The sequence below is a fragment of the Somniosus microcephalus genome, chromosome 30, assembly GCF_052327205.1.
Source record: "Somniosus microcephalus isolate GS21.2 chromosome 30, FLI_Smic_1.0, whole genome shotgun sequence".
NCBI classification, from domain to species: domain Eukaryota; kingdom Metazoa; phylum Chordata; class Chondrichthyes; order Squaliformes; family Somniosidae; genus Somniosus; species Somniosus microcephalus.
The window spans coordinates 41351343-41368495 of record NC_141016.1 but is presented as its reverse complement, the minus strand read 5'-3'; the positions used below and the strand labels follow the sequence as shown (position 1 = coordinate 41368495).

The window sequence follows — 17153 nt, the reverse complement described above, 5'->3', positions numbered from 1 at the left end:
TTGAGTACAGGAGCAAGGATGTCTTACTACAGTTATACATGGCCTTGGTGAGACCACACCTGGGGTACTGTGTGCAATTTTGGTCTCCTTACCTAAGAAAGGATATACTTGCCATAGAGGGAGTGCAGCAAAGGTTCACCAGACTGATTCCTGGGATGGTAGGACTGTCGTATGAGGAGAGATTGGGTCGACTAGGCCAGTATTCACTAGAGTTTAGACTAGTGAATGAGAGGGGATCTCACTGAAATGTATAAAATTCTGACAGCTAGACAGACTGGATGCAGGGAGGATGTTTCCCCTGGCTGGGGGGTCTAGAACCAGGGATCGCAGTCTCAGGATATGGGGTAGGACATTTAGGACTGAGATGAGGAGAAATTTCTTCACTCAGAGGGTGGTGAACCTGTGGAATTCTCTACCATAGAAGGCTGTGGAGGCCAAGTCACTGCATATATTTAAGAAGGAGATAGATAGATTTCTAGACACAAAAGGCATCAAGGGGTATGGGGAGAGAGCGGGAATATGGTATTGCGATAGAGGATCAGCCATGATCATATTGAATGGCGGAGCAGGCTCGAAGGGCCGAATGGCCTACTCCTGCTCCTATTTTTCTATGTTTCTATCTGATGATATTACAGTGACAGGGAGCACTGAAATTACACACCTTCCAGTTAGAAGGCAAGTCGGGAGCACTCTTGCCACAGGACCACAACTAGATTGCATCTTCAGTTTCTATCAACTCATACTTAAGACAGACATGCAAGTATTGTAGCATGGGGGAGATGCTGGGGGGGAATTTTAACATGGGTGAGTGCGTGGGATTGGCAGTGGGTGGTTAAATCGGGAAAAATTTCGAGCGCGTCGGAAATTCGGCTCCAACCGCCGACTTCCGGGATTTACGGAGGCGAGACAAAGGGCGGGCAGCCAACCCACTCCCAGGAGGCGGGATGGCATTTTAAATATGTTAATGAGGCTGGCAGCCTCTGATTTAACCTGCTTTGTAGGTTTTACAGTGGGCGGCCGGGTTTCCCAAGCCTCAGGAAACTTGGCAGCTGAAGCAAGGTGAGGACAGCTTCGGGGAGAAGGTAAGTGCCTTCACAGCACTGTTTTTGGGCCAGGAGGGTCAGGAGTGCTTCCCCCATTCCCCCCCACCAAGCTCCCCCCCATCAGAGCCCCTCCCTTCCCCCCACCCCATACAAAGGCCCCTGGGGTTGGGGATCCGATTCATCACCCCACCCCGGGGTCAGGGATCAGACCCCCCAATGTCAGGGATTGGACCTACCTGGTCCTGCGCCTCCTCCGGAGTGCTCCCCACCCGACTGAACGCCAAGCCTGTCAATCAGGCTGACTTACGGGCGGGGAACCTGTCGGGGCCAAAAGACAAGCGCTGTGGAGTTAAACTCCACAGCATTCGGGGAAACCCGGACTTCAGGTTTCCTGTCTGAAACTCCAACCCCCCCGCCCCTGTTAATATCCAGGCCGCTGTCTTTCAACTGAGCTTTTAAAGTGAGACCCTGAATCTCCCTGACAAGGTCATTGGGATTGATTCCATAGCCCCTCTGGAGCCAGCTGTCATTCCTTGACTTACACTTTCAGAGACTGCCAAATCCTTACCCCGCTCTGGTGGTCCTACCTGGTCATTGAGATTAAGCAAGTTAACCCAGCCCCATTTCTGAAGCTTCACCTCCTCTTTGCCGTTCAACATATTGGTGTGTAAAAAATACTGAAGACCAAGGGAGATGGACAGGTCTGTCAGCTCATCCCCATGGCCCAACACTACATGAGGAGCTTTGGTACAATCAAACTTGTTAAATAAAACTTCAGAGTTAAAATGTCATCAGTTTTTCTTCACTGTTTTGTATAATACAGGACGCGATCTCATTCTGTTTGTGAATACACCGGATGTATTCAGTTCCCCATTTGTTGTGGGCCATCTTTTCTCTGGTGCCCCATGAAGGACACTAGATGGTGCTAACAGAATGCTACAGCACTGAACACGCTCCATTTCATCTCAGGCTGCAGATGCTGGAAATTCCCAGCTTGGACCAGTACACACCATGAATACTTTCAGCATTTAGAGTGCTGAAGTCCTGATCAGAGATTTAGGGGTCGATTATAACCGCGGGCGAGCGAATCGCACTCGCTGACCTGAATTTCAAGCACTGCCGTACACGGGCCTCTGTGCTGTTGTATATCAACCTACATTGAATTTTTTTTACATAGAAATACATATAATGAAGGTCTGGCATAGTTTGGTACATTTGAGTGACAGTACTCACGTGTCTCCTTTTGCTCTTTTTTTCCTCTTTCTATCTCTCACTGTTCTTTTCCTCACACTTCCCACAAGGTCTGGAGCCAGAACTGGGGCAGTTCGCCCTAAAAGTGATCTAGCTCTCAATATGAAGCAACCAGTGAGGACAGCAGCCTGGGTATAATCAGTATGTTTGGGATAATTCGGATGTGACCATTCATGAATAAGTCAACAACTTGCATTTACATACTGCTTTTAATGTATTTTTTGGACTCCAAAATAAAAATACAAAACTGCTTGCCCCTTGACTGGGATGGAAGTGACCACTCCTCTCCAAACTTCACCTCCCTTTAAAGGCCATTTTTTTTCCTAATGCAGAAGTTGGGAACCTTAGTGTTGTGGGAGGAAGGAATGGATGGAGAAGGTGGGGAGTTCCACACTTGGAAGCTCCTGAGAAAGAATGTGAAGGGTCTCCATTCCAGCACAGCCAGAATGCAGCAAGGGTGAAGAGTATCAATAAAACGGAGAGAAAGGACTGTGCTGGAGAGACATTGGAGGCCAGAGGTGAGAGATTACCTTCAGCAGATAGATGATTGTCCCCTTTAATACGGCATAGAAGGTTTTCCAGCTTCTCTTTCCCCATGGTGCTGTGGAACAAACAAAAGCAAGAATGATGAATGGCCACTGTGCCCATCCAAATTTTACTGTCATTTAGGTCCTTTTTTCATCACTCTCCTGCCTAGGGGTTGCCAACCCTCCAGCATTGCCCTGGAGTCTCCAGAAATTAAAGACTATTCTCCACATTGCTGTGAGCCACCCAGGAGATAAATCACAGGGGCATTGAGAAAAATTGTGTGTTTTTTAAAATTTTCATTGAACACTTTTGTTTATTAGTTTGTTTATAAAAATATTGGCGATGGAAAAAGCAGCTGTTTGACTGGGTGGGCTGGTTGGAGGCGGGAGGACATGTGAAACCTGCAGGAATATGGCCAACCAGAGTTGGCAACTCGACTCCCCCGCTGAAGCCTCGACTCCCCCGCTGAAGCCTCGACTCCCCCGCTGAAGCCTCGACTCCCCCGCTGAAGCCTCGACTCCCCCGCTGAAGCCTCGTCTCCCCCGCTGAAGCCTCGACTCCCCCGCTGAAGCCTCGTCTCCCCCGCTGAAGCCTCGACTCCCCCGCTGAAGCCTCGACTCCCCCGCTGAAGCCTCGACTCCCCCGCTGAAGCCTCGTCTCCCCCGCTGAAGCCTCGACTCCCCCGCTGAAGCCTCGACTCCCCCGCTGAAGCCTCGTCTCCCCCGCTGAAGCCTCGACTCCCCCGCTGAAGCCTCGACTCCCCCGCTGAAGCCTCGACTCCCCCGCTGAAGCCTCGAGTCCCCCGCTGAAGCCTCGACTCCCCCGCTGAAGCCTCGACTCCCCCGCTGAAGCCTCGACTCCCCCGCTGAAGCCTCGACTCCCCCGCTGAAGCCTCGACTCCCCCGCTGAAGCCTCGTCTCCCCCGCTGAAGCCTCGACTCCCCCGCTGAAGCCTCGAGTCCCCCACTATCAGCTAGCCTTCTCTCTGACTCTTCAACCCTGGTGGTGTCCTGCACTGTGGGCCTTGGGCCATCACCTGGGTTCCTCAGGAAAGAAAAAGTTCTCCTTCAACAGGTTCAGCCCATTGTGCATTCTGTGTTCCCACAAGTGGCTACTGAAGCTGAGTCAATCACAGCATTTAAGAGGAAAATTAGATAAAATACTTGAAGAAAAAGATTGAAGGATGTGGGAAAAGATCCGTGAGATGGGGTTAAAGTCGATAGGCCTGATGGGGAGCTGGTACCGTGGGCTGAATTGCCTCTTTTGTTGCTGAAATTTCTAGTTTCTGGTCAGTGAAAGAGCTTGGATCCAAAGACCTTCCTAAGACCAAACAACTTTTACAGTGACATGATTTGACTGCATTTGAAGGTTCCTCCCACTTCTGGTAGCTATAAAGAATTCGAAAGATATATACATATATTAAAACTCCTTTTTAATGCCTTCTCTAGAGCAACCCCACATTACGCATCATTCCCTGACCTCTTCCTTACAGGGCTGTGACACACTCAGTCTCTGACTAACTTTCTGCATTCTCTGACTGCCCGCCCGCCCCTTCAGGAGGCCTAGCTGGGATCAAGCGCTCACCGTGCACGCAATCACCTGTGCCAACCCACATCCTGCCGCTGCAAGGTGCAGCACATTGATACGTGCTGGCTGCCGTGCTAGCAGTTATCAGAATTCTGAGGTAAATTACTTTGGCCATCTGCAGCATAGAGTTTTCAAATTGTTGCTAATTGTACAGTAATTGGTGATTTGATAATATCTCTGAGGAAGGCCCAGGGGATAGATAATTATGTAGGAAATGGAGATGCATTGCTGGTACAATAGGGATTTTTGTCTCTTTACGTTTAGGTTGTCTGAGTAATGTGAGACAACCCAACAAACCAGGTCTGTGCCATACCTAACCTACAGCATGAGGGGTGGTGCTGTAATTTGGTGCCAATTATGGGAAAGTGTGCATCATTGTTTCCTCCCACCCTTTGTCCCACTTTGGTCTCTGTGAGCTCTACTCCCCTCAGGCCTTCCCCCCACCATACACACATTCTGCATTCTCAATCACTGTCGCATATGCACACACACACACACACACAGTCTTATCTATGTAGACTCTTCCCCACCCTCTCTCTTCCTTCCCCTGACTGGTCTCTCGGGTCTCTCTTGCTTCCATCACCGCACCCCCCCTCCGCCACAGGTGTCAGCTGTGGCGCAGTGAGTCTCTGAGTCAGAAGGTTGTGGGTTCAAGTCCCACTCCAGAGACTTGAGCACATAATCCAGGCTGACACGTCAGTGCAGTACAGTTTTTCGGTTGAGACATTCAATTGAGGCCGTCTGCCTTCTCGAATGGATCCCATGGCACTATTTAAGAAGAGCAGGGAAGTTCTCCCCGGTGTCCTGGTGAATATTTATCCCGCAACCAACATCACTGAAACAGATTATCTGGTCATCATCTCATTGCTGTTTGTGGGAGCTTGCTGTGCGCAAATTGGCTGTTGTGTTTCCTACATTACAACAGTGACGACACTTCAAAAGTACTTCATTAGCTGTAAAGCGCTTTGGGGAGTGCTGAAGTCGTGATAGGTACTATATAAATGTAAGTCTGTCTGTCTTTCTTTCTTCCTCTTTTTTTTTCTTCCTCTCTTCCTCTCTCTCTCTCTCTCTCTCTCTTTCTTTCTTTCCTCTCTTTCTCTCCTCTCTTTCTCTCCTTCGCTCTCCCTCTCTTGAAGGAGAGAATATAGTGGTGTGCCGTCCTGGGAATCACTAACTTTTTTTGCCATCAATGTCTGCGTGGACCTTGCGACTCAGAAATCCTTGCTTGTAGGTGGGAGCTTTGTGATCGTGTGGGACTTCCAGGAAGGGGCTGCCTTTGTCTTTGATGTGTGTCGTGTTGACAGAGTCTTCACCCATTGGCATGATCGATTTCTGCAGCTCTTCTTCATCTCTGGAACAACAAAAGGAAAAATGGCTGAACTCTGATCCCATCTGCTTCTTTCTGTGTGAATTGTCAGAGTCCTTTATCATTGGGTAAAGTGATTTGTTATCACTCAGATCCACCTAGAACCCACCATTTTAATTGCCTCAGGGACTTCTTCTGCAAACTTACAGTATTTGAGTGCACACAGTAAGTGTAGTCACGCATCGACTTGCCGTGCCATTTACTTCGCCTATTTAACGTTAGTCCACATTTCCAGGTTTAAAATATTCAAAGAGTGTTGAGATGACAGTTTGGTGCTATTATCAAGGACGGCTATATAACCAGTTTGTATCCTATACCTGGCACATGTCTGGTTCTGGACCAGTCTGGCTTTTGAAAGATGTGTATGGAAGTTTCTAAATTGTAAACCGAATTCCAAAATCTTATTTTGTTTTAAATAAAAGTTAACGTACCTTGTAGTCGGTGATGTAGAGATGGTAATTATTGAGGTTCTTAATTCATTTTCATCACCGTTAAAATAAACTTAAGAACTTGAGTAATGATCCCTCTCCTTACCTCTCTCCTGTCCCATTCTGCTCCATTCCTATGCCAAACCTCTCTCCTACTCCGAGCCCGTCCCTTACCCTGCTGTTTTGTTCCTATAACCCCTCTCATCGTGCCCCTTGTCATCCCTTGCCCTACATCGTTCTCACCCTATGCCCCACTCCTGTTCCACCTCCACACTGGGCCCTGGATATACCTGCTGTCCCTCACTGGGCCCTGGATATACCTGCTGTCCCTCACTGGGCCCTGGATATACCTGATATCCCTCACTGGGCCCTGGATATACCTGCTCTCCCTCACTGGGCCCTGGATATACCTGCTGTCCCTCACTGGGCCCTGGATATACCTGCTGTCCCTCACTGGGCCCTGGATATACCTGATGTCCCTCACTGGGCCCTGGATATACCTGATATCCCTCACTGGGCCCTGGATATACCTGCTGTCCCTCACTGGGCCCTGGATATACCTGCTGTCCCTCACTGGGCCCTGGACATACCTGATGTCCCTCACTGGGCCTTGGATATACCTGCTGTCCCTCACTGGGCCCTGGATATACCTGATGTCCCTCGCTAGGCCCTGGATATACCTGCTGTCCCTCACTGGGCCCTGGATATACCTGCTGTCCCTCACTGGGCCCTGGATATACCTGCTGTCCCTCACTGGGCCCTGGATATACCTGCTGTCCCTCACTGGGCCCTGGATATACCTGCTGTCCCTCACTGGGCCCTGGATATACCTGATGTCCCTCACTGGGCCCTGGATATACCTGCTGTCCCTCACTGGGCCCTGGATATACCTGCTGTCCCTCACTGGGCCCTGGATATACCTGCTGTCCCTCACTGGGCCCTGGATATACCTGATGTCCCTCACTGGGCACTGGATATACCTGCTGTCCCTCACTGGGCCCTGGATACACCTGATGTCCCTCACTGGGCCCTGGATATACCTGATGTCCCTCACTGGGCCCTGGATATACCTGATGTCCCTCAATGGGCCCTGGATATACCTGCTGTCCCTCACTGGGCCCTGGATATACCTGCTGTCCCTCACTGGGCCCTGGAAAAACCTGATGTCCCTCACTGGGCCCTGGATATACCTGATGTCCCTCACTGGGCCCTGGATATACCCGATGTCCCTCACTGGGCCCTGGATATACCTAATGTCCCTCACTGGGCCCTGGATATACCTGATGTCCCTCACTGGGCCCTGGATATACCTGATGTCCCTCACTGGGCCCTGGATATACCTGATGTCCTTCACTGGGCCCTGGATATACCTGATGTCCCTCACTGGACCCTGGATATACCTGATGTCCCTCACTGGGCCCTGGATATACCTGATGTCCCTCACTGGGCCCTGGATATACCTGCTGTCCCTCACTGGGCCCTGGATATACCTCCTGTCCCTCACTGGGCCCTGGATATACCTGATGTCCCTCACTGGGCCCTGGATATAACTGATGCCCTCACTGGGCCCTGGATATACCTGATGTCCCTCACAGGGCCCTGGATATACCTGATGTCCCTCACTGTGCCCTGGATATACCTGATGTCCCTCACTGGTCCCTGGATAAACCTGATGTCCCTCACTGAGCCCTGGATATACCCGATGTCCCTCACTGGGCCCTGGATATACCCAATGTCCCTCACTGGGCCCTGGATATACCCGATGTCCCTCACTGGGCCCTGGATATACCCGATGTCCCTCACTGGGCCCTGGATATACCCGATGTCCCTCACTGGGCCCTGGATATACCTGATGTCCCTCACTGGGCCCTGGCTATACCTGATGCCCCTCACTGGGCCCTGGATATACCTGATGTCCCTCACTGGGCCCTAGATATACCCGATGTCCCTCACTGGGCCCTGGATATACCTGCTGTCACTAACTGGGCCCTGAATATACCCGATGTCCCTCACTGGGCTCTGCATATACCTGATGTCCCTCACTGGGCCCTGGATATACCTGATGTCCCTCACTGGGCCCTGGATATATCTGATGTCGCTCACTGGGCCCTGGATATACCTGATGTCCCTCACTGGGCCCTGGATATACCCGATGTCCCTCACTGAGCCCTGGATATACCTGCTGTCACTCACTGGGCCCTGAATATACCCGATGTCCCTCACTGGGCTCTGCATATACCTGATATCCCTCACTGGGCCCTGGATATACCTGATGTCCCTCACTGGGCCCTGGATATACCTGATGTCCCTCACTGGGCCCTGGATATACCTGATGTCCCTCACTGGGCCCTGGATATACCTGAAGTCCCTCACTGGGCTCTGGATATACCTGATGTCCCTCACTGGGCCCTGGATATACCTGATGTCCCTCACTGGGCCCTGGATATACCCGATGTCCCTCACTGGGCCCTGGATATACCCGATGTCCCTCACTGGGCTCTGGATATACCTGATGTCCCTCACTGGGCCCTGAATATACCTGATGTCCCTCACTGGGCCCTGCATATGCCCGCTGTCCCTCTGTCCCTCACTGGGCCCTGGATATACCTGATGTCCCTCACTGGGCCCTGGATATACCTGCTGTCCCTCACTGGGCCCTGGATATACCTGATGTCCCTCACTGGGCCCTGGATATACCCGATGTCCCTCGCTGGGCCCTGGATATACCCGATGTCCCTCACTGGGCCCTGGATATACCTGATGTCCCTCACTGGGCCCTGGATATACCTGATGTCCCTCACTGGGCCCTGGATATACCCGATGTCCCTCACTGGGCCCTGGATATACCTGATGTCCCTCACTGGGCCCTGGACATACCTGATGTCCCTCACTGGGCCCTGGATATACCTGCTGTCCCTCACTGGGCCCTGGATATACCTGATGTCCCTCGCTAGGCCCTGGATATACCTGCTGTCCCTCACTGGGCCCTGGATATACCTGCTGTCCCTCACTGGGCCCTGGATATACCTGCTGTCCCTCACTGGGCCCTGGATATACCTGCTGTCCCTCACTGGGCCCTGGATATACCTGCTGTCCCTCACTGGGCCCTGGATATACCTGCTGTCCCTCACTGGGCCCTGGATATACCTGATGTCCCTCACTGGGCCCTGGATATACCTGCTGTCCCTCACTGGGCCCTGGATATACCTGCTGTCCCTCACTGGGCCCTGGATATACCTGCTGTCCCTCACTGGGCCCTGGATATACCTGATGTCCCTCACTGGGCACTGGATATACCTGCTGTCCCTCACTGGGCCCTGGATACACCCGATGTCCCTCACTGGGCCCTGGATATACCTGATGTCCCTCACTGGGCCCTGGATATACCTGATGTCCCTCACTGGGCCCTGGATATACCTGATGTCCCTCACTGGGCCCTGGATATACCCGATGTCCCTCACTGGGCCCTGGATATACCTAATGTCCCTCACTGGGCCCTGGATATACCCGATGTCCCTCACTGGGCCCTGGATATACCTGCTGTCACTCACTGGGCCCTGAATATACCCGATGTCCCTCACTGGGCTCTGCATATACCTGATATCCCTCACTGGGCCCTGGATATACCTGATGTCCCTCACTGGGCCCTGGATATACCTGATGTCCCTCACTGGGCCCTGGATATACCTGATGTCCCTCACTGGGCCCTGGATATACCTGAAGTCCCTCACTGGGCTCTGCATATACCTGATGTCCCTCACTGGGCCCTGGATATACCTGATGTCCCTCACTGGGCCCTGGATATACCCGATGTCCCTCACTGGGCCCTGGATATACCCGATGTCCCTCACTGGGCTCTGGATATACCTGATGTCCCTCACTGGGCCCTGAATATACCTGATGTCCCTCACTGGGCCCTGCATATGCCCGCTGTCCCTCTGTCCCTCACTGGGCCCTGGATATACCTGATGTCCCTCACTGGGCCCTGGATATACCTGCTGTCCCTCACTGGGCCCTGCATATGCCCGCTGTCCCTCTGTCCCTCACTGGGCCCTGGATATACCTGATGTCCCTCACTGGGCCCTGGATATACCCGATGTCCCTCGCTGGGCCCTGGATATACCCGATGTCCCTCACTGGGCCCTGGATATACCTGATGTCCCTCACTGGGCCCTGGATATACCTGATGTACCTCACTGGGCCCTGGATATACCCGATGTCCCTCACTGGGCCCTGGATATACCTGATGTCCCTCACTGGGCCCTGGACATACCTGATGTCCCTCACTGGGCCCTGGATATACCTGCTGTCCCTCACTGGGCCCTGGATATACCTGATGTCCCTCGCTAGGCCCTGGATATACCTGCTGTCCCTCACTGGGCCCTGGATATACCTGCTGTCCCTCACTGGGCCCTGGATATACCTGCTGTCCCTCACTGGGCCCTGGATATACCTGCTGTCCCTCACTGGGCCCTGGATATACCTGCTGTCCCTCACTGGGCCCTGGATATACCTGATGTCCCTCACTGGGCCCTGGATATACCTGCTGTCCCTCACTGGGCCCTGGATATACCTGCTGTCCCTCACTGGGCCCTGGATATACCTGCTGTCCCTCACTGGGCCCTGGATATACCTGATGTCCCTCACTGGGCACTGGATATACCTGCTGTCCCTCACTGGGCCCTGGATACACCCGATGTCTCTCACTGGGCCCTGGATATACCTGATGTCCCTCACTGGGCCCTGGATATACCTGATGCCCCTCACTGGGCCCTGGATATACCTGATGTCCCTCAATGGGCCCTGGATATACCTGCTGTCCCTCACTGGGCCCTGGATATACCTGCTGTCCCTCACTGGGCCCTGGAAAAACCTGATGTCCCTCACTGGGCCCTGGATATACCTGATGTCCCTCACTGGGCCCTGGATATACCCGATGTCCCTCACTGGGCCCTGGATATACCTAATGTCCCTCACTGGGCCCTGGATATACCTGATGTCCCTCACTGGGCCCTGGATATACCTGATGTCCCTCACTGGGCCCTGGATATACCTGATGTCCTTCACTGGGCCCTGGATATACCTGATGTCCCTCACTGGTCCCTGGATAAACCTGATGTCCCTCACTGAGCCCTGGATATACCCGATGTCCCTCACTGGGCCCTGGATATACCCAATGTCCCTCACTGGGCCCTGGATATACCCGATGTCCCTCACTGGGCCCTGGATATACCTGCTGTCCCTCACTGGGCCCTGGATATACCTGCTGTCCCTCACTGGGCCTTGGATATACCTGATGTCCCTCACTGGGCACTGGATATACCTGATGTCCCTCACTGGGCCCTGGATATACCTGATGTCCTTCACTGGGCCCTGGATATACCTGATGTCCCTCACTGGTCCCTGGATAAACCTGATGTCCCTCACTGAGCCCTGGATATACCCGATGTCCCTCACTGGGCCCTGGATATACCCAATGTCCCTCACTGGGCCCTGGATATACCCGATGTCCCTCACTGGGCCCTGGATATACCTGCTGTCCCTCACTGGGCCCTGGATATACCTGCTGTCCCTCACTGGGCCCTGGATATACCTGATGTCCCTCACTGGGCACTGGATATACCTGCTGTCCCTCACTGGGCCCTGGATACACCTGATGTCCCTCACTGGGCCCTGGATATACCTGATGTCCCTCACTGGGCCCTGGATATACCTGATGTCCCTCAATGGGCCCTGGATATACCTGCTGTCCCTCACTGGGCCCTGGATATACCTGCTGTCCCTCACTGGGCCCTGGAAAAACCTGATGTCCCTCACTGGGCCCTGGATATACCTGATGTCCCTCACTGGGCCCTGGATATACCCGATGTCCCTCACTGGGCCCTGGATATACCTAATGTCCCTCACTGGGCCCTGGATATACCTGATGTCCCTCACTGGGCCCTGGATATACCTGATGTCCCTCACTGGGCCCTGGATATACCTGATGTCCTTCACTGGGCCCTGGATATACCTGATGTCCCTCACTGGACCCTGGATATACCTGATGTCCCTCACTGGGCCCTGGATATACCTGATGTCCCTCACTGGGCCCTGGATATACCTGCTGTCCCTCACTGGGCCCTGGATATACCTCCTGTCCCTCACTGGGCCCTGGATATACCTGATGTCCCTCACTGGGCCCTGGATATAACTGATGCCCTCACTGGGCCCTGGATATACCTGATGTCCCTCACAGGGCCCTGGATATACCTGATGTCCCTCACTGTGCCCTGGATATACCTGATGTCCCTCACTGGTCCCTGGATAAACCTGATGTCCCTCACTGAGCCCTGGATATACCCGATGTCCCTCACTGGGCCCTGGATATACCCGATGTCCCTCACTGGGCCCTGGATATACCCGATGTCCCTCACTGGGCCCTGGATATACCCGATGTCCCTCACTGGGCCCTGGATATACCTGATGTCCCTCACTGGGCCCTGGCTATACCTGATGCCCCTCACTGGGCCCTGGATATACCTGATGTCCCTCACTGGGCCCTAGATATACCCGATGTCCCTCACTGGGCCCTGGATATACCTGCTGTCACTAACTGGGCCCTGAATATACCCGATGTCCCTCACTGGGCTCTGCATATACCTGATGTCCCTCACTGGGCCCTGGATATACCTGATGTCCCTCACTGGGCCCTGGATATATCTGATGTCGCTCACTGGGCCCTGGATATACCTGATGTCCCTCACTGGGCCCTGGATATACCCGATGTCCCTCACTGGGCCCTGGATATACCTGCTGTCACTCACTGGGCCCTGAATATACCCGATGTCCCTCACTGGGCTCTGCATATACCTGATATCCCTCACTGGGCCCTGGATATACCTGATGTCCCTCACTGGGCCCTGGATATACCTGATGTCCCTCACTGGGCCCTGGATATACCTGATGTCCCTCACTGGGCCCTGGATATACCTGAAGTCCCTCACTGGGCTCTGGATATACCTGATGTCCCTCACTGGGCCCTGGATATACCTGATGTCCCTCACTGGGCCCTGGATATACCCGATGTCCCTCACTGGGCCCTGGATATACCCGATGTCCCTCACTGGGCTCTGGATATACCTGATGTCCCTCACTGGGCCCTGAATATACCTGATGTCCCTCACTGGGCCCTGCATATACCCGCTGTCCCTCTGTCCCTCACTGGGCCCTGGATATACCTGATGTCCCTCACTGGGCCCTGGATATACCTGCTGTCCCTCACTGGGCCCTGGATATACCTGATGTCCCTCACTGGGCCCTGGATATACCCGATGTCCCTCGCTGGGCCCTGGATATACCCGATGTCCCTCACTGGGCCCTGGATATACCTGATGTCCCTCACTGGGCCCTGGATATACCTGATGTCCCTCACTGGGCCCTGGATATACCCGATGTCCCTCACTGGGCCCTGGATATACCTGATGTCCCTCACTGGGCCCTGGACATACCTGATGTCCCTCACTGGGCCCTGGATATACCTGCTGTCCCTCACTGGGCCCTGGATATACCTGATGTCCCTCGCTAGGCCCTGGATATACCTGCTGTCCCTCACTGGGCCCTGGATATACCTGCTGTCCCTCACTGGGCCCTGGATATACCTGCTGTCCCTCACTGGGCCCTGGATATACCTGCTGTCCCTCACTGGGCCCTGGATATACCTGCTGTCCCTCACTGGGCCCTGGATATACCTGATGTCCCTCACTGGGCCCTGGATATACCTGCTGTCCCTCACTGGGCCCTGGATATACCTGCTGTCCCTCACTGGGCCCTGGATATACCTGCTGTCCCTCACTGGGCCCTGGATATACCTGATGTCCCTCACTGGGCACAGGATATACCTGCTGTCCCTCACTGGGCCCTGGATACACCCGATGTCCCTCACTGGGCCCTGGATATACCTGATGTCCCTCACTGGGCCCTGGATATACCTGATGCCCCTCACTGGGCCCTGGATATACCTGATGTCCCTCAATGGGCCCTGGATATACCTGCTGTCCCTCACTGGGCCCTGGATATACCTGCTGTCCCTCACTGGGCCCTGGAAAAACCTGATGTCCCTCACTGGGCCCTGGATATACCTGATGTCCCTCACTGGGCCCTGGATATACCCGATGTCCCTCACTGGGCCCTGGATATACCTAATGTCCCTCACTGGGCCCTGGATATACCCGATGTCCCTCACTGGGCCCTGGATATACCTGCTGTCACTCACTGGGCCCTGAATATACCCGATGTCCCTCACTGGGCTCTGCATATACCTGATATCCCTCACTGGGCCCTGGATATACCTGATGTCCCTCACTGGGCCCTGGATATACCTGATGTCCCTCACTGGGCCCTGGATATACCTGATGTCCCTCACTGGGCCCTGGATATACCTGAAGTCCCTCACTGGGCTCTGCATATACCTGATGTCCCTCACTGGGCCCTGGATATACCTGATGTCCCTCACTGGGCCCTGGATATACCCGATGTCCCTCACTGGGCCCTGGATATACCCGATGTCCCTCACTGGGCTCTGGATATACCTGATGTCCCTCACTGGGCCCTGAATATACCTGATGTCCCTCACTGGGCCCTGGATATACCTGATGTCCCTCACTGGGCCCTGGATATACCCGATGTCCCTCGCTGGGCCCTGGATATACCCGATGTCCCTCACTGGGCCCTGGATATACCTGATGTCCCTCACTGGGCCCTGGATATACCTGATGTCCCTCACTGGGCCCTGGATATACCCGATGTCCCTCACTGGGCCCTGGATATACCTGATGTCCCTCACTGGGCCCTGGACATACCTGATGTCCCTCACTGGGCCCTGGGTATACCTGCTGTCCCTCACTGGGCCCTGGATATACCTGATGTCCCTCGCTAGGCCCTGGATATACCTGCTGTCCCTCACTGGGCCCTGGATATACCTGCTGTCCCTCACTGGGCCCTGGATATACCTGCTGTCCCTCACTGGGCCCTGGATATACCTGCTGTCCCTCACTGGGCCCTGGATATACCTGCTGTCCCTCACTGGGCCCTGGATATACCTGATGTCCCTCACTGGGCCCTGGATATACCTGCTGTCCCTCACTGGGCCCTGGATATACCTGCTGTCCCTCACTGGGCCCTGGATATACCTGCTGTCCCTCACTGGGCCCTGGATATACCTGATGTCCCTCACTGGGCACTGGATATACCTGCTGTCCCTCACTGGGCCCTGGATACACCCGATGTCTCTCACTGGGCCCTGGATATACCTGATGTCCCTCACTGGGCCCTGGATATACCTGATGCCCCTCACTGGGCCCTGGATATACCTGATGTCCCTCAATGGGCCCTGGATATACCTGCTGTCCCTCACTGGGCCCTGGATATACCTGCTGTCCCTCACTGGGCCCTGGAAAAACCTGATGTCCCTCACTGGGCCCTGGATATACCTGATGTCCCTCACTGGGCCCTGGATATACCCGATGTCCCTCACTGGGCCCTGGATATACCTAATGTCCCTCACTGGGCCCTGGATATACCTGATGTCCCTCACTGGGCCCTGGATATACCTGATGTCCCTCACTGGGCCCTGGATATTCCTGATGTCCTTCACTGGGCCCTGGATATACCTGATGTCCCTCACTGGACCCTGGATATACCTGATGTCCCTCACTGGGCCCTGGATATACCTGATGTCCCTCACTGGGCCCTGGATATACCTGCTGTCCCTCACTGGGCCCTGGATATACCTCCTGTCCCTCACTGGGCCCTGGATATACCTGATGTCCCTCACTGGGCCCTGGATATAACTGATGCCCTCACTGGGCCCTGGATATACCTGATGTCCCTCACTGGGCCCTGGATATACCTGATGTCCCTCACTGTGCCCTGGATATACCTGATGTCCCTCACTGGTCCCTGGATAAACCTGATGTCCCTCACTGAGCCCTGGATATACCCGATGTCCCTCACTGGGCCCTGGATATACCCAATGTCCCTCACTGGGCCCTGGATATACCCGATGTCCCTCACTGGGCCCTGGATATACCCGATGTCCCTCACTGGGCCCTGGATATACCCGATGTCCCTCACTGGGCCCTGGATATACCTGATGTCCCTCACTGGGCCCTGGCTATACCTGATGCCCCTCACTGGGCCCTGGATATACCTGATGTCCCTCACTGGGCCCTAGATATAACCGATGTCCCTCACTGGGCCCTGGATATACCTGCTGTCACTAACTGGGCCCTGAATATACCCGATGTCCCTCACTGGGCTCTGCATATACCTGATGTCCCTCACTGGGCCCTGGATATACCTGATGTCCCTCACTGGGCCCTGGATATATCTGATGTCGCTCACTGGGCCCTGGATATACCTGATGTCCCTCACTGGGCCCTGGATATACCCGATGTCCCTCACTGGGCCCTGGATATACCTGCTGTCACTCACTGGGCCCTGAATATACCCGATGTCCCTCACTGGGCTCTGCATATACCTGATATCCCTCACTGGGCCCTGGATATACCTGATGTCCCTCACTGGGCCCTGGATATACCTGATGTCCCTCACTGGGCCCTGGATATACCTGATGTCCCTCACTGGGCCCTGGATATACCTGAAGTCCCTCACTGGGCTCTGGATATACCTGATGTCCCTCACTGGGCCCTGGATATACCTGATGTCCCTCACTGGGCCCTGGATATACCCGATGTCCCTCACTGGGCCCTGGATATACCCGATGTCCCTCACTGGGCTCTGGATATACCTGATGTCCCTCACTGGGCCCTGGATATACCTGATGTCCCTCACTGGGCCCTGGATATACCTGCTGTCCCTCACTGGGCCCTGGATATACCTGAAGTCCCTCACTGGGCCCTGGATATACCCGATGTCCCTCGCTGGGCCCTGGATATACCCGATGTCCCTC

General features: G+C 54.2%; 1 protein-coding gene across 1 annotated transcript in view; it reads right to left on the bottom strand.

The window, feature by feature from the left end:
* Positions 1-17153, bottom strand: part of LOC147098167 (uncharacterized) — a 109980-nt gene that overhangs the window by 18272 nt on the left and 74555 nt on the right. The window contains exons 11-12 of the mRNA XM_085971367.1: positions 5584-5759; positions 2825-2895 (exon numbers count right to left, since the gene is read on the bottom strand). Of these exons, the coding sequence (XP_085827493.1) occupies positions 2825-2895; positions 5584-5759 (247 nt within the window). The remainder of the gene's footprint in view (positions 1-2824; positions 2896-5583; positions 5760-17153) is intronic.